Genomic DNA, 26,499 nt, shown 5'->3' with positions numbered 1-26,499 from the left:
TAGACCAACATTTTTCTGTCAACTTATATGTGTCCTACTTTGTGATCTTCCACAGACTTTGAGGAGATCCAAATGGTGGCAGCCCAGGATCTCAGTAACATCTTGAAACAAGGCTACCTGGAAAAGAAACGACGGGGTACTAAGATTATGGAGTCGATTATTATGGAAATATTGAATGTTGAGTGCTCATTTAAAGACGTGTGGGAAGAATTACATCATTTGTTATTTTCATGACGTTTTCCATTTAGATCACAGCTTCTTCAGCTTAGAATGGCAAAAGCGATGGTGTGTCCTCAATAACACAATATTCTACTACTTTGGGAGCGACAAGGGTTGGTTTGATCCCTTACATAACACTAAGACATACAATGTACCCATGTAGTCATTTATGCCTGGAACTCATACCTGTGAACATTCTGGTGAGGAGATTGAGTTGACACTTCTTCCTTCAGACAAGCAGCAGAAGGGCTCCTTCTATATCAATGGCTACAGCGCAGAGCTGGTGGCCAACCTACGTAAAGACTCCAAGAAGAATGCCTGCTTTGAGCTGAGTGCCCCTGACCGACGCTCCTTCCAGGTGGGTGTACAGTACAATAACGATACAACTGACTCTTGAATGAGTGGGATTGAATGACAGTAATGTTTCATAGCATACCAGTCTGACCTAATGATCATACTTTATGATGGTGTCTATCCTCCCCAGTTCACTGCTAGCAGTCCGCGAGAGGCCAGGGAATGGGTGGATCAGATAAACTTTGTCCTGAAAGGTATATCTACATAGTTCGAAAACGATTTCAAAGACACAGTAGTAGAAAATGATATAGTGATGGTTGTGTATGTTTTCTTGTCCTCTGTTAGATTGCTATTTCCTGAAAGGGCAGAAAACAAACCATTTTATATCCATTCCCAAATATATCCATCCCCAAAACGACCAATCAGACGCCTTCCAAACCTCCTCATCCGCTACGTCACAAGGCATTAATGTCACGTGTCGTCCTCCCCCCCTTAATAATTTCACCCTTACGGGAAATTGATTGATAGTTGTTCTGGTTATCTTCTAGCGACATTGATTTCTGCCTGGCCTATGGTGTATCACAGAGGACCTGATACCCTGTGTTGCAGTGTCCAGTCGTCAGCAATCACAGCGCTGCTCCATCTGAGAGAGGCGAGCTGCACCGGCTGCTCTTAAATGGCCTGATTTGCGGGATGTAACAGACACCCCATCATTTGTCTTGTCCTCTTTTACTACTAAACAAGATCCAGATAGACATGGAGTTCGAGGCAAAGATTTTGCTCTCTGTTACTTGCTCTGGATTTATGAAGGGTGGATTTTTCCTTTTTCCCGCCAACTGTTCATCAAAGGAGTACATTAATGTCCAATAGAATGACTAGATGTTTCACAGATATCTTTTAAAATATAATCAAATGGGGAAGTCAGTAGATGCCATCTTCTACTCTGGGCCCTTTGGGGAGGGAGAGAGAGAGAGAGAGAGAGACTGCTCATTATTTTATGCCATGTCTGTGTCCCATGCAGATTTGAGTTCCAGCTTCATCCCCTTTGATGACGATGAGGAAGAGGAAGAGGAAGAGGAGGAGGAGACCTATGATGACATTGAGGGGGTGACCGGGGCGGCCGCCCCCATCCTGCCCCAGCAGGCCAAAGCCTCTCTCAGTAGCCAGGAGGAATGGAGGCCCAAGCAAGAGGAAGCAGAGGAGGATGATATCTACGAGGTGCTCCCAGGTATGAGAACACATACATTCTCATTTACCCCTCAGAGATGCATCACTATCACTGTAACTCAAAGACTAATTACACATTATAAATAATTCATTCTTAATAAGAGTGTCAGAGGTCTGGTTGCTGTTTACAGAGTAAATACAGGACTGTCCCACAGGAAGGTGGGTGGCTAAAGGGATCCTGAGAACGACCAAAGGGGGCGACTTCTCAGTGTCATTATCCATCACTCCATTTAAGATACATCAAGATTCTGTTTCCCCTTTGCCGAAATCATTGGTTGGAGAGATATGTGTCTTGTCAACTGCCTTTTCACCATAAAAAGCCATCTGGGATGGGTACAGACCCTGACCACAGATGGTGTATCGAATGTCTTTTTCTTTCACTTTCTCACCCTACCACTTATCAATCTCTCTTTCCTTCTTTGATCGCTCTCAGATGTTCTTAAAAGGCACTGGACGTAGTACATTGATTACAAACCTTGTTCTTTTCACATATTTAGTTTAAAGAAAGATATTTTAATTATTGTAACAAGTTACATTTTAATGGGTAACCATGGCTGTTAAGTTGGTGCAGTAGGTGTATTGGTCAGTGGTCTGGCTGTATTTGTGTTTGTGTGTGTGTGTGTGTGCGTGTGTGTGCCCATATGCATCTTTGTGTGTGTGTCTTTTCCCTGCTGTTACTGGAAGCAGAGGGCAGGTTGGTCTGGAGGGTGTATAGGGTTGCTGGCTGGTGGCTTTACTGTCAGACTGACAGCGTGACGATGGATGTGGGAGACAGAGAGCAGGGATATCACTGTCACCTCTCAGACCACGAGGTGCCACGCCCGTAATCCATGTCATGCGTAGCTCTATAAGGCTAAGAAATGTCCCCTTTAGATATTTGGTTTATGTGATTCAAAGTTAACAGTACCATATGGTAAAAGTTTAAAACTCTGTTGTTCATTGTAATGTGGTAAAGTGCACATCCCTGCTTGTCTGGTCAATTGATTAGCACTGTTAACACGTAAGGTAGAGTAAGTGCCCTATTGGCTGCGTGTCAGCAAGGCCGGCGGGCTCAATAGGCAGGATTAGGCGGCCTCCTATGGTGCCAGCATTTTCTGAGCTAAACTGACCAAGACGCACCTCCAACAACAACACATAAAACATCACATAATTCTGCCCAAAAACAATGACATTTTATTCCAACCAGTGGCATATGGGCTTTTTAGGTGAGCGCTGATGACACCGTGTGATAAGCAGTGCCTATGTTGTCAAAGGCAGGGGCGCAAAATATTTGTATTGTCCATTCCCAGCGCACCTCTCCAGGGTGTTATTGGAGACACGCATCTAACATAAATCATTTCGCAGATATATGATATGGTAGAAAGAGTATGTGGCCTTTTCTGAAGCCTACAGGCTGGAGATAAAATGTATGACAATGTAATGAGACGGACACTTTTTACATCATGCAGGTTTCTCCAGATCAAATTGCCAAACCTAAATGGCGCTCAAGCAAATAATAAATGCACTGTCATGTTAACAAACAACATATCCTAAAAACAGGACAGATCAAAGTGAAATGGATAATATCGAATGGACAATCACTACTGTTGTCCAGGAGTTTCACCCTGTTGTCATGATCAGTGATTTCAAGTTTGTATCCTTCTTTTTGACATGTTGATCATAGCGAAAAATAAAATACTTCTGCATTTCCCGCTGTGTAAACAAATTGCAAATAGGCTCACGATAACTCCTGATAAAGTTGGGTAGATGATATTCAGTGCTTAAATAGCCAAGTTGATTAGTCACAGGAATCAGGACTAATAAAGGAAATGTAATGGCCTGTTTTACAAAGGGTGGGCCTACCACATGGATGGGCGTTCATAAAATTACATTGCGGGCCGACATGGTTGGCTACACCAGATTAAGCACAAGACAATGTCTTTTGGTCGTCTTCTTTTGGTTCGATTCGGACCGTCTTTTTTTGTGTTATATAAATGGTAGGTTTACGACATAGATGGGCATTTATAAAATTCTATTTCAGGCAGCACTGTAGGCTACACCTCCGTAAGCACGGACCGTAGCCGACATCTTTTCGACGTCTTTTTTTGGTGCGGACTGGCCTTATATTTCCACATCCAAGAACATTGGTTTGTGGTCCGGTCCGGACCAAATCTGAACCAATGATAGACGTCTATCTTTGGTTCAGATTTTGTCCAGTCTTGACCAGTCTTGATTTGGCCTGAATATAAACATCTATAAATTACTTATTTTCAACTCTCATTCAGAACCAAAAAAGGAACCTGATTTCAACGTCTGTAAACAGTTATTTTTCAACGTCCGGAAAAGATGCCTTTTCAAAGTCCTGGAAAATATTTATTTTAAACATATGGAAAAGACCTTTTCACCTTTCATTCAGAACTTAACTTCTACGTCTGGAAAATACGTATTTTTTACATCTTTTCAACGTAATTTTGCTTACTGTTACTATTCTGGTTTTGCGTGAGGGCGGCATTTTTTGGTCTCGCCTGGGGTGGCAGAACGGCAAGGACATGCCCTGGTGTAAGTATGTAGTCGTGTCCAGGGCCAAGGGAGGTGGTGGGAAGACAGGTGGTACCCACATCTCCACAATACAGAAAGTGCATTATCTTTTTCAGGAAAGGTCTTGGAATTTCTCACCTCTTTTGTTTTCATCCCATTTTCCAGACGATGACTTTCCAGAACCAATTGAGGAGATCAGTGAGAAGAGCACAAAACCAGGTCTGAATACCAAAGAGCACACATTGACCAGCAAAATAGGAAAGTAAAAAAATGAATGTATAAATGTTGGATACCCTTTCAACAATCTGTATCAACTTTTCATCTTCCACAAAATCCCCTTTGTCAGCTGTTTATGTTAATACAAGATAGATGAGGGTATGAAGGAAATGAGATATCAGCAAGCTGCTGTTCTAGAGAGGCGGTGTGTAGGTGTCACTTTTATAGAGTTAAAGATAAGGGTATTACTGACATATTTTAGGCAACAGCATTGTGTGTTTTTCCTTAGTCTGGTCCATGGACTATGCCAACTACTACCAGGGCTTGTGGGACTGTGAGGCAGACGAGCCTGATGAGCTGGCCTTCCAGAGAGGTGACCTCATCTATATCGTCAGTAAGGTCAGCATCAACAACGCCAGTCAAAGTTCCTTCATACACTTCATCAACATGCTACATATAGTATGTTCTATTCTAATTCGATTCTATTCTGATATTTTTCAAATAACGCTTCAATCCCTCTTTGTAACACTTATTTAAGTCTAACTCCAACCCATCCATTGTCCAATCCAAGGCCAGTGGGGTTGGGGGGGGGGATGCCTATCAGATGTTCAATAATGGGATTGTGGTACATTACTGAGTCTGTATCTGTATCATGGGGGTTAATTGAGAGAGCAGCCATGCGAAACCCCGCTGTGTTCAACACAAATTGCAGGTGAAGCATCCTGCATCTCAGCTTTTTTCCATCAATCTATTTCCCTGTGTTTTATGGCAATTGTGTAGTAACATGCAGTCTATCTACTTGTTACAGCCACTCTAGTGGAAATCAATGTGTTGTAATTTGGGCACCGCCGCCCACTAAGCTTTTCAAGACCTTGTTCGCAGATTGAAGCTATTTTGGAAGGCTTGGATTTGTGTGTCATCATATATCCTGTTTTTACAGTATGTACAACTCGTATTTTATAGGAAGAGTTAAGAATAATTTTTTGTTGAACACGGTGGTCTCCTCTGCAGTATCATATAAAGGAGCATGTGTCTATGTGTACTAGTTTATAAGGGAATGTCAAAACAACCCAGTCCATTTTTCATAGAAGCATAATAATGCCACCTGCTCTGAATCTGTTGGAAGTGGATCAAGAAGACATTACCAGCCTTCAAGTGTTTTAGGATTTCTACAGTATTACCTTTCAGTGTAGGTGTTGGCTTACCTACCTTTCACTGTAACAGACCAACTGTTAGTGGCTGTAGCTGTACCATCTGGTACACGGCTATATTGATACAGATGACTCGTTTTCTCAAGCCGATAGACTACAACAGAGCCTTCTAACGGTCCCATAATGGATTGAAAGTGAGGGCCTCATTGTAATTAATTTAGAGATGATTCCTTCCTGTCTGTTTCTGAGTGGAAGCCTTTGGTTTAGTGTGACACTAGTCCACCCGTGTCCCACTCACACTCATAACCTTGTACCACATTTTCCTCATGAATTACACGATTAGGACCCTACGTGGCTATGTTTGTTTTAACGAGCCTTAGGGGAGGGCAATCCCTGTTCCCTCTCTGGTGCGTCAGTAGAGCAGTCGATTTAGTTTAACAGGGGTTTCCTGGGAATCCTGACCTCTACGAATGAAATACAGTACAGGCCCTTGGCTGCAACTTAAGCCTAGCTCTAACTGGGGAACACAGACATAAAATGGCCATAATAAAACTAAGGCCCATAAATTCTCATGAACAGAGGCTTGAGGTGTTGGGGGAGGCTGGGTGTATGGGCTCTATGTCAACACTGCCCATAATTACAAAGGAGTAAGGACACGCTCTAAGTGCTAAATCAATGGTGCTAACAAACTGTTATTTTTAAGGCCAAGGCTACAGATACTGAGTTTTCCCCCACGCCCGCTCTACTGAGTTTTCCCCCACGCCGCTCTACTGAGTTTTCCCCCACGTCCCGCCCGCCCCTCCGGAAACCTCTTTCTTAAAGCCTAAGATCCGGATCACATTCTGCGCATGTGTTATTTTATGCACACATTCGTTTTTCTAACTTAGCTGCTGCTCACCCCCTCCCCCGCCCTTCACGTTTCGCTCTTTACTCACCCTCTTCTGAACCATGAAGATGTAGTCTATGTCTCTGCCTCATATTTCTGAACAGCTGAATCAAAAACTCTGCGGTGATTAGAACGAGCATTCCAAAACATATATATTATGAAGGCTCCAGCTGAATGTTCCAGGCAGCTGAGAGTGTATTCAGACCAGTAAAAAAGGGTGTTTTGCATCACCCTGTGTCATAGTTATACCATACAGTGCATTTGGAAAGTATAAAGACCCCTTGAATATTTCCACATGTTGTTACGTTACAGCTTTATTTTAAAATGGATTCAATTGTTTTAAAAAATTACTGAAATATAACATTTACATAAGTATTCAGACCCTTTAAATCAGTACTTTATTGAAGCATCTTTGGCAGCAATTACAGCCTCGAGTCTTCTTGGGTATGACACTACAAGCTTGGTACATCTGTATTTGGGGAGTTTCTCCCATTTTTGGATGGGAAGCGTCGCTGCACAACTATTCTTAGGTCTCTCCACAGTTGTTCGATCGGGTTCAAGTCCGGGCTCTGGCTTGGCCACTCAAGAACATTCAGAGAGTTGTCCCGAAGCCACTCCTATGTTGTCTTGGCTGTGTGCTTAGGGTCATTTCCTAGTTAAATAAAGGTTAAATAAAAAAATATACACTGCTCAAAAAAATAAAGGGAACACTAAAATAACACATCCTAGATCTGAATGAATGAAATATTCTTATTAAATACTTTTTTCTTTACATAGTTAAATGTGCTGACAACAAAATCACACAAAAATGATCAATAGAAATCAAATTTATCAACACATGGAGGTCTGGATTTGGAGTCACACTCAAAATTAAAGTGGAAAACCACACTACAGGCTGATCCAACTTTGATGTAATGTCCTTAAAACAAGTCAAAATGAGGCTCAGTAGTGTGTGTGGCATCCACGTGCCTGTATGACCTCCCTACAATGCCTGGGCATGCTCCTGATGAGGTGGCGGATGGTCTCCTGAGGGATCTCCTCCCAGACCTGGACTAAAGCCAACTCCTGGACAGTCTGTGGTGGATGGAGCAAGACATGATGTCCCAGATGTGATCAATTGGATTCAGGTCTGGGGAATGGGCGGGCCAGTCCATAGCATCAATGCCTTCCTCTTGCAGGAACTGCTGACACACTCCAGCCACATGAAGTCTAGCATTGTCTTGCATTAGGAGGAACCCAGGGCCAACCGCACCAGCATATGGTCTCACAAGGGGTCTGAGGATCTCATCTCGGTACCTAATGGCAGTCAGGCTACCTCTGGCGAGCACATGGAGGGCTGTGCGGCCCCCCAAAGAAATGCCACCCCACACCATGACTGACCCACCGCCAAACCGGTCATGCTGGAGGATGTTGCAGGCAGCAGAACGTTCTCCACGGCGTCTCCAGACTCTGTCACGTCTGTCACATGTGCTCAGTGTGAACCTGCTTTCATCTGTGAAGAGCACAGGGCGCCAGTGGCGAATTTGCCATACTTGGTGTTCTCTGGCAAATGCCAAACGTCCTGCACGGTGTTGGGCTGTAAGCACAACCCCCACCTGTGGACGTCGGGCCCTCATACCACCCTCATGGAGTCTGTTTCTGACCGTTTGAGCAGACACATGCACATTTGTGGCCTGCTGGAGGTCATTTTGCAGGGTTCTGGCAGTGCTCCTCCTGCAGAGGTAGCGGTCCTGCTGCTGGGTTGTTGCCCTCCTATGGCCTCCTCCACGTCTCCTGATGTACTGGCCTGTCTCCTGGTAGCGCCTCCATGCTCTGGACACTACGCTGACAGACACAGCTCGCATTGATGTGCCATCCTGGATGAGCTGCACTACCTGAGCCACTTGTGTGGGTTGTAGACTCCGTCTCATGCTACCACTAGAGTGAAAGCACCGCCAGCATTCAAAAGTGACCAAACATCAGCCAGGAAGCATAGAAACTGAGAAGTGGTCTGTGGTCACCACCTGCAGAACCACTCCTTTATTGGGGGTGTCTTGCTAATTGCCTATAATTTCCACCTGTTGTCTATTCCATTTGCACAACAGCATGTAAAATGTATTGTCAATCAGTGTTGCTTCCTAAGTGGACAGTTTGATTTCACAGAAGTGTGATTGACTTGGAGTTACATTGTGTTGTTTAAGTGTTCCCTTTATTTTTTTGAGCAGTGTATATATAAAATTGTCTTCACCCCAGTCTGAGGTCTTGAGTGCTCTGGAGCAGGTTTTCATCCAAGATCTCTCTGTATTTTTACCGTTCATCTTTCCCTCGATCCTGACTAGTCTCCCAGGCCCTGCTGCTGAAAAACATCCACACAGCATGTGTTGCCACCACCATGCTTCACCGTAGGGATGGTGCCGGTTTTCCTCCAGATGTGATGCTTCCAACATTTTCATTTTCTTCTACCTTTTTTCAATGTATATTTCTTTGTAAACAGTTGAAGTCTGAAGTTGACATATTCTTAGGTAGGAGTCATTAAAACTCGTTTTTCAACCACTCTACAAATTTCTTGTTAACAAACTATAGTTTTGGCAAGTTGGTTAGGACATCTACTTTGTGCATGACACAAGTAATTTGTCCAACAATTGTTTACAGACAGATTATTTCACTTATAATTCACTGTATCACAATTCCAGTGGGTCAAAACATTAGATACACTAAGTTGACTGTGCATTTACACAGCTTGGAAAAATCCAGAAAATTATTTAATGGCTTTAGAAGCTTCTGATAGGCTAATTGACATAATTTGAGTGAATTGGAGGTGTACCTGTGGATCTATTTCAAGGCTTACCTTCAAACTCAGTGTCTCTTTGCTTGACATCATAGGAAAATCTAAAAAGTGTAGACCTCCACAAGTCTGGTTCATCCTTGGGAGCAATTTTTACAAACACCTGAAGGTACCACGTTCATCTGTACAAACAATAGTACGCAAGTATAAACACCATGGGGCCACGCAGCCTTCATACCTCTCAGGAAGGAGACGCGTTCGGTGCACTTTGGTGCGAGAAGTGCAAATCAATCCCAGAACAACAGCAATGGACCTTGTGAAGATAATGAAGGAAACAGGTACAAAAGTATCTATATCTACGTAAAACGAGTCCTATATCGACATAACCTGAAAGCCCGCTCAACAAGGAAGAAGCCACTGGTCCAAAACCGCCATAAAAAAGCCAGACTATGGGGACAAAGATTGTACTTTTTGGAGAAATGTCCTCTGGTCTGATGAAACAAAAATAGAACTGTTTGGCCATAATGACCATCGTTATGTTTGGAGGAACTTCACAAAATAGATGGCTTCATGAGAAGGAAAATTACGTGGATATATTGAAGCAACATCTCAAGACATCAGTTAAAGCTTGGTCACAAATGGGTCTTCCAAATGGACAATAACCCCAAGCATACTTCCAAAGTTGTGGCAAAATGGCTTAAGAACAACAAAGTCAAGGTATTGGAGTGGCCTACACAAAGCTCTGACCTCAATCCTATAGAAAATGTGTAGGCAGAACTGAAAAAGCGTGTGCGAGCAAGGAAGCCTACAAACATGACTCAGTTACACCAGCTCTGTTAGGAGGAATGGGCCAAAATTCACCCATCTTATTGTGGGAAGCTTGTGGAAGACTACCCGAAACGTTTGACCCAAGATACACAATTTAAAGCCAAATACTAATTAAGTCTATGTAAACTTCTGACCCACTGGGAATGTGATGAAAGAAATTAAAGCTGAAATAAATCATTCTCTCTACTATTATTCTGACATTTCTCATTCTTTAAATAATGTAGTGATCCTAACTGACCTAAGACAGGGAATTTTGAGTAGGATTAAATGTAAGGAATTGTGAACAACTAAATTGAAATGTAGTTGGCTAAGGTGTATGTAAACTTCTGACTTCAACTGTACATCCATAAAAAATATTTTGACTGGCTGAGAAACGCTGCCTGCCTCTCTCTCTCTTCCAGACTCCTGACCCCTACACGTTCATTACTATGGGACAGTTGGAAATCGAATATGAATACGACAGTTTATACAAATCTCCGCAGTTGAAAACGAAATGTTAATCTAATAAAAAAGTGAGATAATGTCGAGATGCTTTTTATAGTGGAGATCGAGTTTATAAATTGCCTGGCTGGGCTGATAAGACAGAGTAAATAGGCATTTTAACGTCATAGATTTAGCCGGTGGTAACTTGTGGAATAGACACCAGCTGGAATGCGCTTTTAACCAATCAGCATTCAGGATTAGACCTACCCATTTTATAAATGCTGATATTGTGGCAAGTAAATATTTTACAGAAAATTCATTATCAAAATGTTCGTACGAGTTACATGCAGCTAAGAAAAACATGAAATCGCTAGACTGCGTGTTTGTGTTGTGCTTATGTTTGCAATACTGACAACAATGTTTGTACGAACATTTTGATAATGTATTTTATGTCAAATATGTAAATAGCTGCATGTATTCTCCTCCCATCCTGAAAAAAGAACATGAAATTATGCTTACTGACGCATGGAATCCAATAGTTTGAACAATTTTGTGTACAACATGAAGTTTGTAGGCTACACCAGTGACCAGACAAAGGCGATCAAGGAGGGGGTTTGGCGGCAGTGGAGCACTCACAGCACAGCAGCTACGTAGGCAGCGGTGGGCAACCAGCTACAAAAAAAAAATCATGCACATTGGCAGAAATATCAACAAAACAATTCTAGGCACGTTGGAATACAGAAACTCTGTGATTTGATTGACTGCCTGAGTGTAGACCAGGCTAAGAGCTGGCCACAGGCACGGTGTCGTATGGCTGTGAACTGAGTAGTACATGACGATTATACAAAGAGCTCCCATCAATTATTATTGATCTAGCGAGATATTACTGTAAAGAGGAGCATTTTTACAGTAGTTGTGTCTTTCTTTTTATTGGATAGTTTTTTCTTTACTGTGTTTGTATATAAGGGGGAAATTGTGTGTGTGTGTGTGTGTGTGTGTGTGTGTGTGTGTGTGTGTGTGTGTGTGTGTGTGTGTGTGTGTGTGTGTGTGTGTGTGTGTGTGTGTGTGTGTGTGTGTGTGTGTGTGTGTGTGTGTGTGTGTGTGACATTTTAGAGCATGGCATGTTTTTAGCGGTTATAGATTCTTCTGATAAACATTATCATACTAATATCAAACTATTTTACTTTCTACCATTTTTATATTTTTTGGATATACTACTGGATATATCCTACGTATGCATACGGAAATGATAACTTTTTTGAGTTCTTATTTTCAGAACTGACAGGTTAGGACTATGTATTGCACATATACAGTCTCTAGTGAAAGTCGATACACCCTTTCTTCACATTTTGCCATTACAGCTGTGAATCATTTTGAATAGGATTCTACCAACAACTCTTAGGGCAACATTTATCCATTGTTTTTGCTAAAATTGCTTGAGCTCAGTAAATTTGGTTGGGAGTCATTGATGGACAGCAATATTCAAACCGTGTCTCTGATTTTCGGGCAAATTTAAGTGAGGATTGAGACATTTAACACCTTTTGGTGTGTCTTTGGCATATACAATTGTGTTGTTGTTATTGTCTAACTTTTTATTAGTGTTTACTCTATTTATATTTATTTTGATCCTGACAGACTCCCGTGTCCCTGCCGGTGACAAACATACCCGTAAAATAATTCTGCCATCACAATACTTGAAAATACAAAGGGATTCACACTGTTGTGTTGTATTGGATTTGACCCAAGCCTGTAGTTTTTAATTTAGGTCAAAAATAGAATTTCTTTGCAAACAAAATTGATTATGGAGTGTATTTTTTAACACAGGCTTCATTCTTATCGTGGTAGCAGCATCATGTCATTCTTTTCACCGGCAGAGACTGGGGAGTTTGTCAGGATCAAAATAAATGAACGGAGCAGTCCAGATAAAAAGTTAGAGAAAACCCTGCCTCAGTATTCTGAATACCTAACCCTGGAATAGAGTTTAATTTTTCAGCAGGACAATTACACTAATTTCAATGCCAAAAAATAGGTGCTGAGTGTTCCTGAATGGTCCAGTCTCAGTCCTGACTTAAATCTGCTAGAAAAGGTATAGGTATAGGTATACGGTTTCAATATTGCTGTCCATCAATGACTCCCTACCAGCTTTTTTGGAAGTCAGACCAGTGGTGCTGACATGGCTCGTTACAGCTCCTTTGAAGCCTTAGGAGATGCAGAGAAGATGAAGGATACCCGGCCTTTACATGATAAGTTTCTGTCACAAGGAGTTTCCTGGTTCAGTGATGGTCAAGTCTCTCCAGGGTCCCTCCTCCAAGGAGTTCCTGAAGATGTTTGAGTTCCTCACCTTCCAGATGCCCACCTCCAAATTGGAGGAGGAGGTCCCCAGGACTCCTGATAAAATGCCTGAAATTAGTAAACGCTATCTTTTTTTTGCTGCCAAAATGTCTAAAATGAGTAAATGCTATCTTTGCTCTGCTAACATCTGTATTGCTTATATTCACTCCTAAGCATGGTTCTCACTAATCTGTCAGGCTGTCCTGCATTCCAGCACGGTAATTTATGTAGCCGGAATCAAAAGACATGGCTCCACAGGTTAGCAGCCACATTCCGATATTCCCAGAGGCACTCATCTGGAATGGTGGAATGGAGTGGGTGAGATTTACGATGTCAACCCATCCAGCCTCCTTTAAACAGAGATAGAGATAGAGAGGTAGAGAGAGATAGAGAGAGAGAGAGAGAGAGAGAGAGAGAGAGAGAGAGAGAGAGAGAGAGAGAGAGAGAGAGAGAGAGAAGACTACTCCAGACACTGCTGTTCCAAGCAGGTCTCCAGAGCATGGACACTAGTGACACCTAGTGGCTGACCTCTGTGCGTTTCTGTCTCTAATTAATACTGTGAATGTTTAATGGATGACAGCACACACACTGAGACTGATTTACACTAGTAGGCTGTATCTCCCTCTTCAATTAACATGAACTTTACCCTAAGTAAATAACTATGAGTTATGTTTAAGTTTGCAGCAAGGAGAAAAAACAAACAATTTAGAATTGATTAAATGAATTAAAAACCTTTATTCATAAATGCAATCAAAACAGAAATAAATAAATCACTTTCATTTTAAACATTCACACATACACACAGGCACACCTTTTCTCTCTCTCACACACAACACAGCTTAACGCTTCAGGCATTCTAAATGAGTGTCACTAAAGGAAAAAATAACTGGCTCTATGGATACAAGGAACATATTAAACTTGTTGAAGAATGTTACGAAAACATTGTAACCATCTGTACTTTTCAGAGAACTTCCAAAATACACTTATAGGGAAAAAATGTGTTATCTAGAACCTAAAAGGGTTTTTCGGTTGTCCCCATAGGAGAACCCTTTGAAGAACCCTTGTTGGTTCCAGGTAGAACCCTTTTGAGTTCCATGTAGAACCCTTTTGATTTCCATGTAGAACACTTTCCAGAGAGAGTTCTCCATAGAACCCAAAAGAGTTCTACCTGGAACCATTAAAGGGTTCCAGTTAGAACTCTTTCCAGTGGGGGTTCTACATTGAACCCAAAAGAGTTCTACCTAGAACCAAAAAGGGTTATCTTTTGAGGACAGCTGAAGAACCCTTTTGGAACGCTTTTTTCTATGAGTGTAGGCCTACCCTTCCTTTCTCCCTCCCACACCCTCTCTCTCTCTTACTTACTCCCGATCTCACACACATCCTCTCTCACACACACATACAATCATACACACCCCACGCTTGCATATGGAGCCTACCTTCGAAACATCTCTTTGAGTAGCCTATTCCTTTAAAAGATTTCCTGTGCCATCCAAATATGTACATAGCCTAGTCAGTGGTCAAGTTATCCGGCTAGCAACCGTTTGTTATCAAACCAAAACATAGCGAACTGCGAGTAGTTTAAAATGGCTCATGAATCCAGAGCAGAAATAAAATAACATATTGGGCCCACTTTAGCTCCGGTAATATTGGGCATCATTTTTACATTATTTTGTCTAGAGGCACACGGTCTTTGGCAAAGTAGCTAAAGGCGCAAGCATTTACTGTGTTATGTTCTGCATTTAAAAGGTGCGCTTAGAAAGTTACATGCGTTGAAGAAATGGAGACGTGATTAACGGCGTCAAGAGAAATTATGCTGATAAATATGTCACATTCTATATTTTTACATCAGAAATGTATCAATTTATGTTGGAAGGTAGAACCAAATCATATAAAGATGTGTCTGTAACTACATCATTATCCTCCATCAGTCAGCGTGCTTCAATAGGACAAAGTGGAAACTATATATGCTACCATTTGGAATTATAGTGTAATGTGCAATGCGCTGCTGAAATAATTTGGTTGTAATATAACAATATATTCCACTCATTATCTGGATTTCATTGATACACTGTACGCTGATCATTTTAGCTGGTGAAACTGTAGCAGTTGCAGTAATGATGTAATTCACATAGAAAAGTTGATCTTGTGCAATACATCCCATAATATCTGATGATTTCTTCAACATACAGTGCATTCGAAAAGTATTCAGAAAACTTGACCTTTTCCACATTTTGTGAAGTTAGTCTTATTCTAAAATTAATTAAATTGTTTTCCCCCCTCATCAATCTACATTCAGAGACTTGTCCCGAAGCCACTTCTGCATTGCCTTGGCTGTGTGCTTAGGTTCGTTGTCCTGTTGGAAGATGAATCGTCACCCCATTCTGATGTTCTGAGCGCTCTGGATTAGGTTTTCATCAAAGATCTCTCTATACTTTGCTCCGTTCATCTTTCCGTCAATCCTGACTAGTCTGCGAGTCCCTGCCACTGAAAAACATCCCCACAGCATGATGCAGCCACCACCATGCTTCACGGTAGGGATGGTGCCAGGTCTCATCAGACGTTTGGCATTCAGGCCAAAGAGTTTAATCTTGGTTTCATCAGACCAGAGAATCTTGTTTCTCATGGTCCGAGAGTCCTTTAGGTGCCTTTTGGCAAATTCCAAGAGGGCTGTCATGTGCCTTTTACTGAGGAGTGGCTTTCGTCTGGCCACTCTAGCATAAAGGCCTGATTGGTGCAGTGCTGCAGAGATGGTTGTCCTTTTGGAAGGTTCTCCAATTCTACAGAGGAACTCTGGAGCTCTGTCAGAGTGACCATCGAGTTCTTTGTCACCTTCCTGACCAATGCCCTTCTCCCCCGATTGCAGTTTGGCCGGGTGGCCAGCCAGCTCTAGGAAGAAACTTCTTCCATTTAAGAATGATAGAGGCCACTGTGTTCTTGGGGACCGTCAATGCTGCATAAATGTTTTGTGACCCTTCTCCAGATCTGTGCCTCGACACAATCATGTTTTGGAGCTCTACAGACAATTCCTTCGACCTCATAGCTTGGTTTTTGCTCTAACATGATCTGTCAACTGTGGGACCTTATATAGACAGGTGTGTGCCTTGACAAATCATGTCCAGTCAATTGAATTTACCACAGGTGGACTCCAATAGAGTTGTATAAACATCTCAAGGATGATCAATGGAAACAGGACGCACCTGAGCTCAATTTCGAGTCTCATAGCAAAGTGTCTGAATACTTATGTAAATAAGGTATTTCTGTTTTTTAGGGTTCTGAATACTTTCCGAATGCACTGTATGTACGTTATAAGGATACTGAAACTGTAAGACAGACATCTGCTCCAAACCTTACATTTTATATATTTTTTGACATGATTTGCAGTAAACTTGAAAACATTTTACATACTGGTACATAGCTAAATACTGTATGGAACATTTGATTTCACCTTTATTATTCCTTCTATTCAGCACTTCAAAAAGATCTGTTTTTAAAATTACATTATGTATTTTTTGCTATTGGATTACATTTGAGTTCAATCTAAACTGTGAGCTGATTATTATCGGATATATTGGTGACTAAACTAAATGTTCTCGTGGTATGACTCAGGGGTGAAAGATGTGTGGAACTCCATGCTAAATCAAAGGTTCTGAACAAAATAGACAGGGGGCATTACAAGTGTTTGCAGATTTAGTACTAAGAGTTTTTAAAATATACCACTTACATCTGAACAATTTGACAAAGTGATTGACATAATTATGTAGTTTGCATTGAATTGTATTTTCTTAGGATAAATACTATGTGAGTATCTTATTTCCACATAGGGTCATATTCTCATGTCCTCAACTGCCTTAAGTTCATAACAACCCCAGTTGGCCCATTGCCATAGGTCACACCATGTGAATGTGGCCAAAGAAAAGGGAAAGGGAGGAAAAACAATCAGATGGAGATCCCTTTATCGCTTTGTGTGAACCCTTTATCCCCCTCTCTTTATCGCTCATTTCCTTTGTCACACACCCCTTTAAAGCTGCTTTTGTGTCTATAGACACCAATACCCTATAGACAGGGCAAGACATCCTATTTACCACCCAAAGTGGTAGGGGGTGAGTCTGGGATTTGGGGTCATCTAGGAGGCAGTGGTCATCTCCCGGTCAACTACAGTAAGGTTATTTTTCCGGCCCAGCCAATAGCCTAGAACTGTGCCTGGGCAACCCCTAACATTCTGCCTAATTATTATAAATGAGGGGCAGCGTAAACAGCTATTATTACAGACACTCAGTGGTATACACAAATCCACTTTAAATTGCTATTAAGTTAAAGAACCATCCATAATCCCAAGGCGGCTTTCGAAGAGAAGCGGATTGTTTGTTCCTTCATAATTTAGACCGCTCTCATGCTCAGTTATCTCTCGACTTTGAATCTATCACGTTGATTAAATTAAAAGATTGCCTGTTTATTAAACAGATCTAAACCATTTCAAGAAATCACCAAGCCTAAAACCAGTGTGTCCAAATCTCTAAATAGGCATTGCTAGGATTCCCTTTAAATATTCATATCTGGCAAAATAAGTAGACATTTATTTTGCAATGGTCGGATACGTGTCCATGTGCAAAAATATATCTAGAACAGCTAAGGCAGTCCAGTCCACCTGTGTGAGCAAATCTTTGACTAGATTTGTGGTCAAATAGACCAGGAGCTGCGGCTTGTAAGAGGTGTCCATGTTTCATTGTTAGGATGACTAGTGGAGAGACGCAGCGCTGCAGTGTGTGTCTGATGACTCTCCTTGTGGATGAGAGCAAAATAGAGAGGGGGGAGAGGTAGCTAGAGAGAAAGAGGGGGCGATGGAGGGAGGGCAGGGAGAGATTGTAACACCCAGACGGCGAGTTCAGCGGCAGGGCAATGAGAGACTTCCTGCGCTCCATCACGCCCAAGGCCTGCCTTGTGGGTCAGTCTTATTAACACTCCTCCTGCGTACGTGTGTGTATGTAGGTGTGTGTTTGTGTTTGTGTTCGTACGTGTGTGTATGTAGGTGTGTGCATCTGTGTACGTCTGTGTATGTGAATGTATGTGTTTACGTGTGTATGTATTGCTTATACATCAAGAGAAATAGTGAGAGCAAAAATACAAAGAATGACAGTGGAACGTGAGCAGAACCTGATGTTCTACAAAAAGGAGTGAATGTATAGCTCAAGAAGGAGAGTGGGAATCGGGTAGAGCAGCTGTCACAGTGACCTGGCATGGCATACAAAGTGCTCCTTCTCCTGCATCCTGCTTCTGTCATTCACCCTATGAGAGACAGTCAAGCCAACCTCCTCCCTCTTCAGGCATCGTTAGCTGTCAATCTGTCCTCCTGCCCAAAGTGAGCGATGGGCCCATCCAAATGTCACCATTAGCCAGCCCCCTGAGTGGTAAATAAACGATGCTACTGGTGTACTGCAGGTGTTGTCATGGCAACCTGCGCAATCCCCCTCTCTCCCCGTGCCAGCCCCACCCACGTTCATTTGCACCCTCTCAATGGAGGAGTCATGGGGAGGTCAACGAGTCAAAGCACCGCCACAACATGGCGCTGTTCTCTCCTCATTCCACCTCCTCCCACCATACACAGTTATGAACTCAGGCCGCACAAAACATTTAAGACTGCCACTAAGGGCCACTTGATAATTTTTTTATTGGAGGAGAATGTCTTGGTATGGAAATGGCATGGCATCCTTGGCACCCACAGAAAGGTGTTATCCATTGTATTTTCACATCTCAATAGGTGGTCCACTGGCATCCCCATCACATGAAACATGTGTGTGTGTGGGGAGGGGGGCTTCCTCTTTTGTTCCTCAAGCACGGGTGGAGGCCGATGATGTCACAAAGTGACCATCAGACCAACCATCAGTTGTGTCGAAGAAACACTATTTTGCTCAAAATATATAGATTTTATGTACCCTTTAGTGAGTGTACTTTATTGTATTTATATCACTTTTCAACAGGAAAAGTCCCCAAAAAATCACTGGAAGATCATCATATCCAAAAGTCTGATATGCATTTTACACCAAATGAAAGGAGAAAAATCAGAAGGAGGTAGGAGAGATGGAAGTTAGGGCATTGTCATTGGAATACATTTCCTCCCTATGCTTCTCTACGAGACCTCCCCTTCCAGCAGGTGTACTCTGTATGAACCCGTAGTAGGCAGCGAGGAAGATGGAGTTGGCATGCTTGACAGACCTTTGCTGCCATTGGCACACTGTGGTGATGTAGCAAGCGTATTCAAATGGTGGCGTTAATAATCAAAAAGAGCTTTCTCAGGGAGGACGTGAGACTGGCTGCACAGATGGGCTGGGGAGATAAATACAACTTTCTGTCACTGGGGTTGGAGGAATGGAGCTGCAACAGCCCTGGGGGAGAGAAACTGTTTCGTTCCTTACTCTCTGATGCCCCAGTCCGTCTGTTTCTCTCCTTTTTTGGATTACTATTCAAGCTAGCTTTCCACAACAAAACATTTTCGCTGTATGTTTTTGGTTTTTAAGATAGAAACATGGGTTTGTATTACTTCAGATATTAGGGCCATGTGTTGGAAATCACAGGGACTAGAAAATGTACCTTTCCATGAAGAAAATGTGTGTGCTTGCTTCACGTGTCTTAAAGCCAGCAAGAACATCAATTTGCCATTTTGAGTGGAGTATTCCACCTTCAATCACTCTGTAATTGCATTGAAACAGTCAGTTCTCAGTGCTCTGTGTAGGTGAACAGACAGAATGATAATGTTCTCTCTGTTCTGCACATCCAGATGGATGAGCTTCTTATCATGACCTGCTCTAAGAACACTTCAGGCCTGGGCCATCACTCTGATCTGTGAGCTCTAACCGACCAATATGTCATCTCTGTCCAGACACAACTTATACGTTATCTCTGTCCAGTCACCAGTCATTAGGAGTAGGTCTGTTTTTCATTCCTCTGGCTCTATAGTGAGGTGTCAGAACTCTCTGTATGATAGGATGGGCTGCTGACTGAGGATGTGGGATCTATCACACCAGTGGCCAGAGAGACAGCCAGGAGAGGGAGAAATGGTTCTACAAACATGCATTCTACACGTAAACCTCATACAAATGGATTGATCGATAGATATAAGATAGCCTTTGGCTTTCAGATGTTGTAGAGTGGGTACACCGTGAGTGGGTGTGGGTGGGTGGGTACACCCAGAGTGGGTACACCGTGGCATTCGGGGGGGGGGGGGGTTCGCGCTATTTGATGAATGGAAAGAGACATCTGTCATTTAGCGATTGTCATTGGGTCTACACTCTTGTAGCCGGAATTAATTGATGCACCTTTCTGACTGACAAAAGGACCTTTTTTTGTGTTAAGAAAAGGACACCTGAAAAGAGTCTGGAATATGGGACTGTCACGGGATGACAAGTGCTGCCACATGGGATTTAATTTTTTTTACCATGTGGGAGTGTTCGTTTCATTTGGAATAAGCTTTTATTTGAATATTTACCACTGTAGCAGTACAAATTGCATTTGAAACAAATAGGAGAATTGTTCAATTAGCATTATTTAGAGCCCCCCCCCAAAGTTAGACTTTTTTTGCATCATGACTCATTCTGAGACCCCCCTGGGCCCCTGGTAATTCTCAATCTGCATGTACCCCAAAAATGACAAAACAATGTATTCAAGAGCCATTTTGAGGCAATGCTAAATTCTGTTATAAACCTATGATGACATAGTCTACTGAGCATAGTTGTGCGTGTTCCTCCTCACCATACTTGTGTCTCTCTGTGTTCCAGGAGTATAACATCCATGGCTGGTGGGTCGGAGAGCTAAATGGTACCATCGGTATCGTCCCTAAAGACTTCCTCCACCCTGCCTACATCCTCTGAGCTCCAAGAAGTACTGGATCACTCTCTTATCGTTAAGATTATAAAATAATTGAATGGAGTAATGTAGCGTAACAGGTCTCCTGACACCCACTGAGATAGCCATTGAGAGAGCAGGAGATGTGTATAGTCGCAGCGCTTGGCCGGCCATTTAGGACATCTGGTGGCTGAAAGTAGAACTGCGTGGGAAATTGAATCAGCATTATAGACGGGTTGGTTGTTTAGCAACAAAACCGACGCGTGCGCAACTATGGGGCAAAAGAACTGGCTTAGGTGGTTGACAGCATGTAAACTATATTTAGTCTCTAAATGTTTATTGAAAATGTAAATATATTTGCACAATGAGCACTTGTTGTCTCTCTAATACATAGTTACATTTGTTGGTTAGCTAGCTAATTCATTTTTAGCCATATTAGCGTAGACGTGTCATGAGTCAAAATAAGAAATGGTATCAATAACAAGATGCAATGAGCTGAAACGAGCCACCTACGATTCCCCACATGGCAGCTTCTTCTCATTGTTGCTAGCTATCTGACCATCCAGAATCATTACACCACATGGCCTTCTGCATCATCGACGTGCGCGCATCGTTGTTTCTTGACATTGTCAGCTAACCCGTCTTTATAGATGTTGATATGCTCAGTAATGCTTAATTATAGCATCATTGGATTGGGAAAAATGATTCCAACTATACGCCATAGAAAAAATATCACACTGCACAATACTACAGGAACTGTATGTTACACATTCTGCTCTGATGATCGTTTATCTTTGTATTATGCCTTACTTCTACAGTTGAGTGATGTGACTGACTGCGTTCCCAGCCCCAAACACTGAACACTTCGAGATTGATGACAAACTGAGATATTTTATTATTTCGTAATATAATGTAATGCAATGCTGTTAGTGTAAGGTTTTTGTAGAATGTTTTTGTAAAGATTGACTTAATTTCCATGCATAAATGACATTACCTTGGTCCTTCTGAGGCCTTTGGTCTACACATTGAATTATGGATCATGTCGAAAGGTTTCCTCTATCCAATTGTTTCCAGTGTGCAGTATTTGTACCCATGTGTGTGAATGGAAATGGCCAGATATTTATGAAACATTATGCCCCTGTGACTAAAATAGGAAATCCTCACCTCTCAGTGAACTGGGGGCTATTTGACATTACAAAGCATACTGACTTGTGCCTTCAACAGCATTGATGCTGACATTAAGATATATAGGCAACAAGGGTTCAGGCTTGCTCCACTATCTTGTTTCAATTAAGAGTTTGAAATTGGAATACCTGATAATTAACAATATCAAGAAAAATACTATATTTTGATTGTTGAGCTTGTACAAATATATTTTCTTAGCCTAATGGTTGTGTTTTTCTTATGGTTTGGACCTACTGGCCTTTTATGTCCGAGTGAATTGATTGGGTGCTTATGCTTTAACATCATGCTGTTTGTGACTGCTGTCTTTCTATACACTTTTTGTGTTTTAAAAGAAGTGCACTCTCCTACACATCAACCTGGTCTCAGAGCATTTCATATTATTCTGTATCCAAGACACTCCATTTAGTAGGATGCGTTACGTTTCGTATGGTATGAATTAATTTGTGGATGTCCATCATACATGTCATATATGTTACGAATTGCAATTCGTATGATATGTTACAAATTGCAATTTGTACAATATGTTACACATTTGCAAAACTTATATGTTACGAATTCCAATTTGTTGTGGCTACCTACCCATACGGAAAACTAATATATGGAAATATATGTATATTAAGGATATGTTTTATATGGGCATATATGGTGTAAACATACACTTAGTGTACCAAACATTAGGAACACCTACTCCCATACCCCGTTCAAAGGCACTTACATGTTTTTGTCTGGCCCATTCACGCTCTGAATGGCACACATACACAATCCAAGTCTCAGTGGTCTCGAGGCTTAAAAATCCTTCTTTAACCTGTCCTCTTCCCCTTCATCTACACAAGTTGAAGTGGATTTAAGGAGTGACATCAATAAGGGATCATAGCTTTCACCAGGATTCACCTGGTCAGTCTATGTCATGGAAAGAGCAGGTGTCCTTAATGTTTTGTACACTCAGTGTATATGCCCATATACAGTATGCTTATATATGTATCCACACATATGTACGTATATGTCACATACTGTATATGTTGAAATATACAAGAATTGCCCATTTTCATTTACGTGACATACATTTCTTACTTTTATATACATACAGTATATATGCATATATTTATAATACTTATATGCTCATATTGTAAATGTATGAAACATGGTATTCAAATGATTATTACATATAGGTCCTTTGTATGTCACAATACTTGAGTGATAATGCCCGAGATGCGGTGATTGGAGGATACATTGGCATGGGTGTTGTTAGAACCGAGACGAGGGCCGGCAAAACCTTGCCAATATATCCTCCAAACACCGGCTTCAAGGCCATTGCCACTTTTATACATGTTCAAATAATGATTGACATATTTTCATTAAAAAATGTATTTTGATGAATTTATTCATACTATTTCACCCTTCCAAAAGATACAGTCCCGAAACTATATGTGTTAAACCGGCTGGTCGTTCGTTCTATCGGTTTGGTTGCTAGAAATGTTTAGTCTTTTTGTTCTGTATCTATGGAGAGAACAAGTTGTTAATTCTAAACGCTCCATTGCCATACTCGCTGGCAACGTTCTTATCCCTTGCTTGCTAGCTAGCCAACTACGGCTAACTTAAATGTCTCGTCACACAGTGCAGACAGAATAACAACAAAGTAGCTGCATTTGCTTAAGATGTTTTCTTGTGACATTTATTTGGATACATAAATGAGCTAATTAAGTGCGATTTCGCCTGGCATCGAAAACGTGCTCACTCGTCAGGACACTGTTGTTCAGAGGAGCTAGCCAACAACACAGCTAACACATCACATCATCAAAAACCTTCTCACCAATTACTGTCACTTTTCCAGGATCCTTTTCTCTCTCCATCTTCTCCCTTTTAGCTTAACCATAGTTCAAATGAAATAACTTCAATGTGTCAAATAATTATCCAAAGTCATAATGACACAGCCAGATATTTCAATTTGAGTTAGGGCAGAATATGACTCTGATTTAGCTGTACAAATGCTACAAATAATACATACATATAGCCAGGGGTGCAACTTTCTCTGCGGACAGTGACATGCCCCCCCCCCCCCCCCCATTCTGAAAATTGCGCCCACCCCCCCCCCCCCCCATTCTGAAAATTGCTTTTTGGCCTTTAGAATCTGAAACAGTGTTGGTTTGAGTGAACAGCAAGTAGCCTCTTTTCAAAGGCGATGTATCTCCGATACGTGTATTCTGTGTTGGAGACCACCCAAAAATGACCCAATGTGATTAGATCTTGTTTGAACTCAATTCTAATGCACCTGGGAAAGCTACTCCCGAGCCCCACCTAGCCTTGATCTTGACAAAACGGAGGTGCTCTTCCTCCCGGGGAAGGCCTGCCTGCTCCAAGACCTCTCAGTCATGGTTGACAACTCCGCACTACAGATGTTCAGATGGACAGTAAAGTTTGAGTCGGGGTGAATTTTGATCTGCAACATAAATCATCCACTCAGATGCTGTAAAAGACTAGAAAGTACTATAACTAAGTACAGTAACACACATCCTCTGTATTTAAAAAAGTCATACTAGCTGATACAGTAACTTGTATTTAAAAATATACCTTCTCCGTTTTTACTTTAACCTAAGATGAAAAAAAGTTAAACAAAAAGGAATACACAGTAGGAAGCGATACTGAGCCAGCTAACTGTAGCCATTAACCTAATAGCAACCCTATAGGCTTGACAGGCTAGCGTTAGCACAGTTAGCTTAGCATATACAGTGTTTCTCTAAAAATACAACTCTGTAACATAGCACATGGGTGGGGAGATGTCAGTGCCTAGACCATATAAACAAAGTAGAATATTACCTCAGAGGAGCTATACATCAATACATTCAAACCAAAATATTATCTGACACCATTTTTTTTATTATTTTATTCTATGAGCTAGTCTTACTTAGCCACAACCCTAATCTCCATGTCAAGATCGCTAACTCAATCAATTTACACATTTACATTCTACAATTTCAACATAAAAGGTAAGTATCATTCAGATAACCATTTAGGCTAACATTTTCCATAAATAATGTGCTTGTTTACACCACATACCTGCTTAAGAGAACAAAGAAAAAAGAGACAGGAGGAGAAACGGTTAGTTGTCACAGCCTCTTTGAGTGCTGTTGAGGGGAGAGGACAAACCTCTGTGCTCCAGCGCCCCCTGCTGGTGGCAAAAAAAAAAACAATTCTCAATGGAAATCCTGGACTCAGCCCAAAATAGTGGGTTACAACCTATACAGTCATTGATAACAACAATATCGAAACCACGTTTTATAAATATACTAAACAAAAATATAAACGCAACATGCAACAATTTCAACGATTTTACTGAGTTACAGTTCATATAAGGAAATCAGTCATTAAATTCATTAGGCCCTAATTTATGGATTACATGACTGGGCCTGGGCCCAACCACTGGGGAGCCAGGCCCAGCCAATCAGAATGAGTTTTTCCCCACAAAAGGGCTTTATTACAGACAGAAATACTTCTCAAGTTTCATCAGTGGCTGGTCTCAGACAATCCCGCAGGTGAAGAAGACAGATATGGATGTCCTAGGCTGGCGTGGTTATATGTGGTCTGCGGTCGTGAGGCCAGTTGGACATACTGCCAAATTCTCTAAAACGACGTTGGAGGTGGCTCACTCGCTCAAAACTTGAGACATCTGTGGCATATGACAAAACTGAACATTCTAGAGTGGCCTTAATTGTCCCATGCACAAGGTGCACCTGTGTAATGATTATGCTGTTTAATCATCTTCTTGATATGCCACACCTGTAAGGTGGAAGGATTATCTTGGCAAATGAGAAATGCTCACTGACAGGCATGTATATAAATTTGTCCACACAATTTAAGAGAAGCTTTTTGTGCATATGGTACATTTATGGGATCTTTTTTTTCAGCTCATGAAACCAACACTACATGTACCCTTATGGGCAGCCAAAACTATAGTGTTCGAAAATAAACATTCACACTTATTTTGAAAAGACACAGAAACCTTTGGTGCCTTTCAGCAAACTCCAATGAGCTGTCATGTCTTTTACTGAAGAATGGCTTTCATCTGGCCACTCTACCATAAAGGCCTGATTGGTGGAGTGCTGAAGAGATGGTTGTCCTTCTGGAAGGTTCTCCCATCTTCACAAAGGAACTCAGGAGCTCTGTCAGAGTGACCGTCGGGTTCTCGGTCACCTCCCTGACCAAGGCCCTTCTCCCCCGATTGCTCAGTTTGGCCGAGTGGCCAGCTCTAGGATCAGTCTTTGTGGTTCCAAACTTCTTCCATTTAAGAATGATGGAGGCCACTGTGTTCTTGCGAACCTTCAATGCTGCAGAAATGTTTTGGTACCCTTCCCCAGATCTTTGCCTCGAGCACCGAGACAGGATTGCGTCAACGTACAATTCCTTCGACCTCATGGCTTGATATTGCTCGGACAGGCAGTGTCAACTGTGGGACCTTATATAGTCAGTTGTGTGCCTTTCCAAATAATGTCTAATCAATTGAATTTACCACAGGTGGACTCCAATCAAGTTGTAGAAACATCTCAAGGATGATCAATGGAACAGGATGCACCTGAGCTCCATTTCGTGTGGGGCGGCAGGGTAGCCTAGTGGTTAGAGCGTTGGAC

At 41.8% G+C, this 26,499-nt stretch overlaps 1 protein-coding gene across 2 annotated transcripts in view; it reads left to right on the top strand.

Moving 5' to 3' along the window:
- skap1 (src kinase associated phosphoprotein 1) overlaps positions 1–22,232 on the top strand; it is a 44,709-nt gene extending 22,477 nt beyond the window's left edge. For both annotated transcript variants that reach the window (XM_031804702.1, XM_020460228.2), the window contains 8 exons: positions 56–136; positions 249–332; positions 453–577; positions 704–767; positions 1,535–1,741; positions 4,423–4,476; positions 4,763–4,872; positions 20,626–22,232. In XM_031804702.1, the coding sequence (XP_031660562.1) occupies positions 56–136; positions 249–332; positions 453–577; positions 704–767; positions 1,535–1,741; positions 4,423–4,476; positions 4,763–4,872; positions 20,626–20,718 (818 nt within the window). In that variant the 3' untranslated portion in view covers positions 20,719–22,232. The remainder of the gene's footprint in view (positions 1–55; positions 137–248; positions 333–452; positions 578–703; positions 768–1,534; positions 1,742–4,422; positions 4,477–4,762; positions 4,873–20,625) is intronic.
- Positions 22,233–26,499: the final 4,267 nt, after the last annotated feature.

This window comes from Oncorhynchus kisutch, linkage group LG25 (assembly GCF_002021735.2).
Source record: "Oncorhynchus kisutch isolate 150728-3 linkage group LG25, Okis_V2, whole genome shotgun sequence".
NCBI classification, from domain to species: Eukaryota; Metazoa; Chordata; class Actinopteri; order Salmoniformes; family Salmonidae; genus Oncorhynchus; species Oncorhynchus kisutch.
Note: the sequence above shows the minus strand (reverse complement) of the source record. Positions and strands in the feature narration are given on the sequence as shown.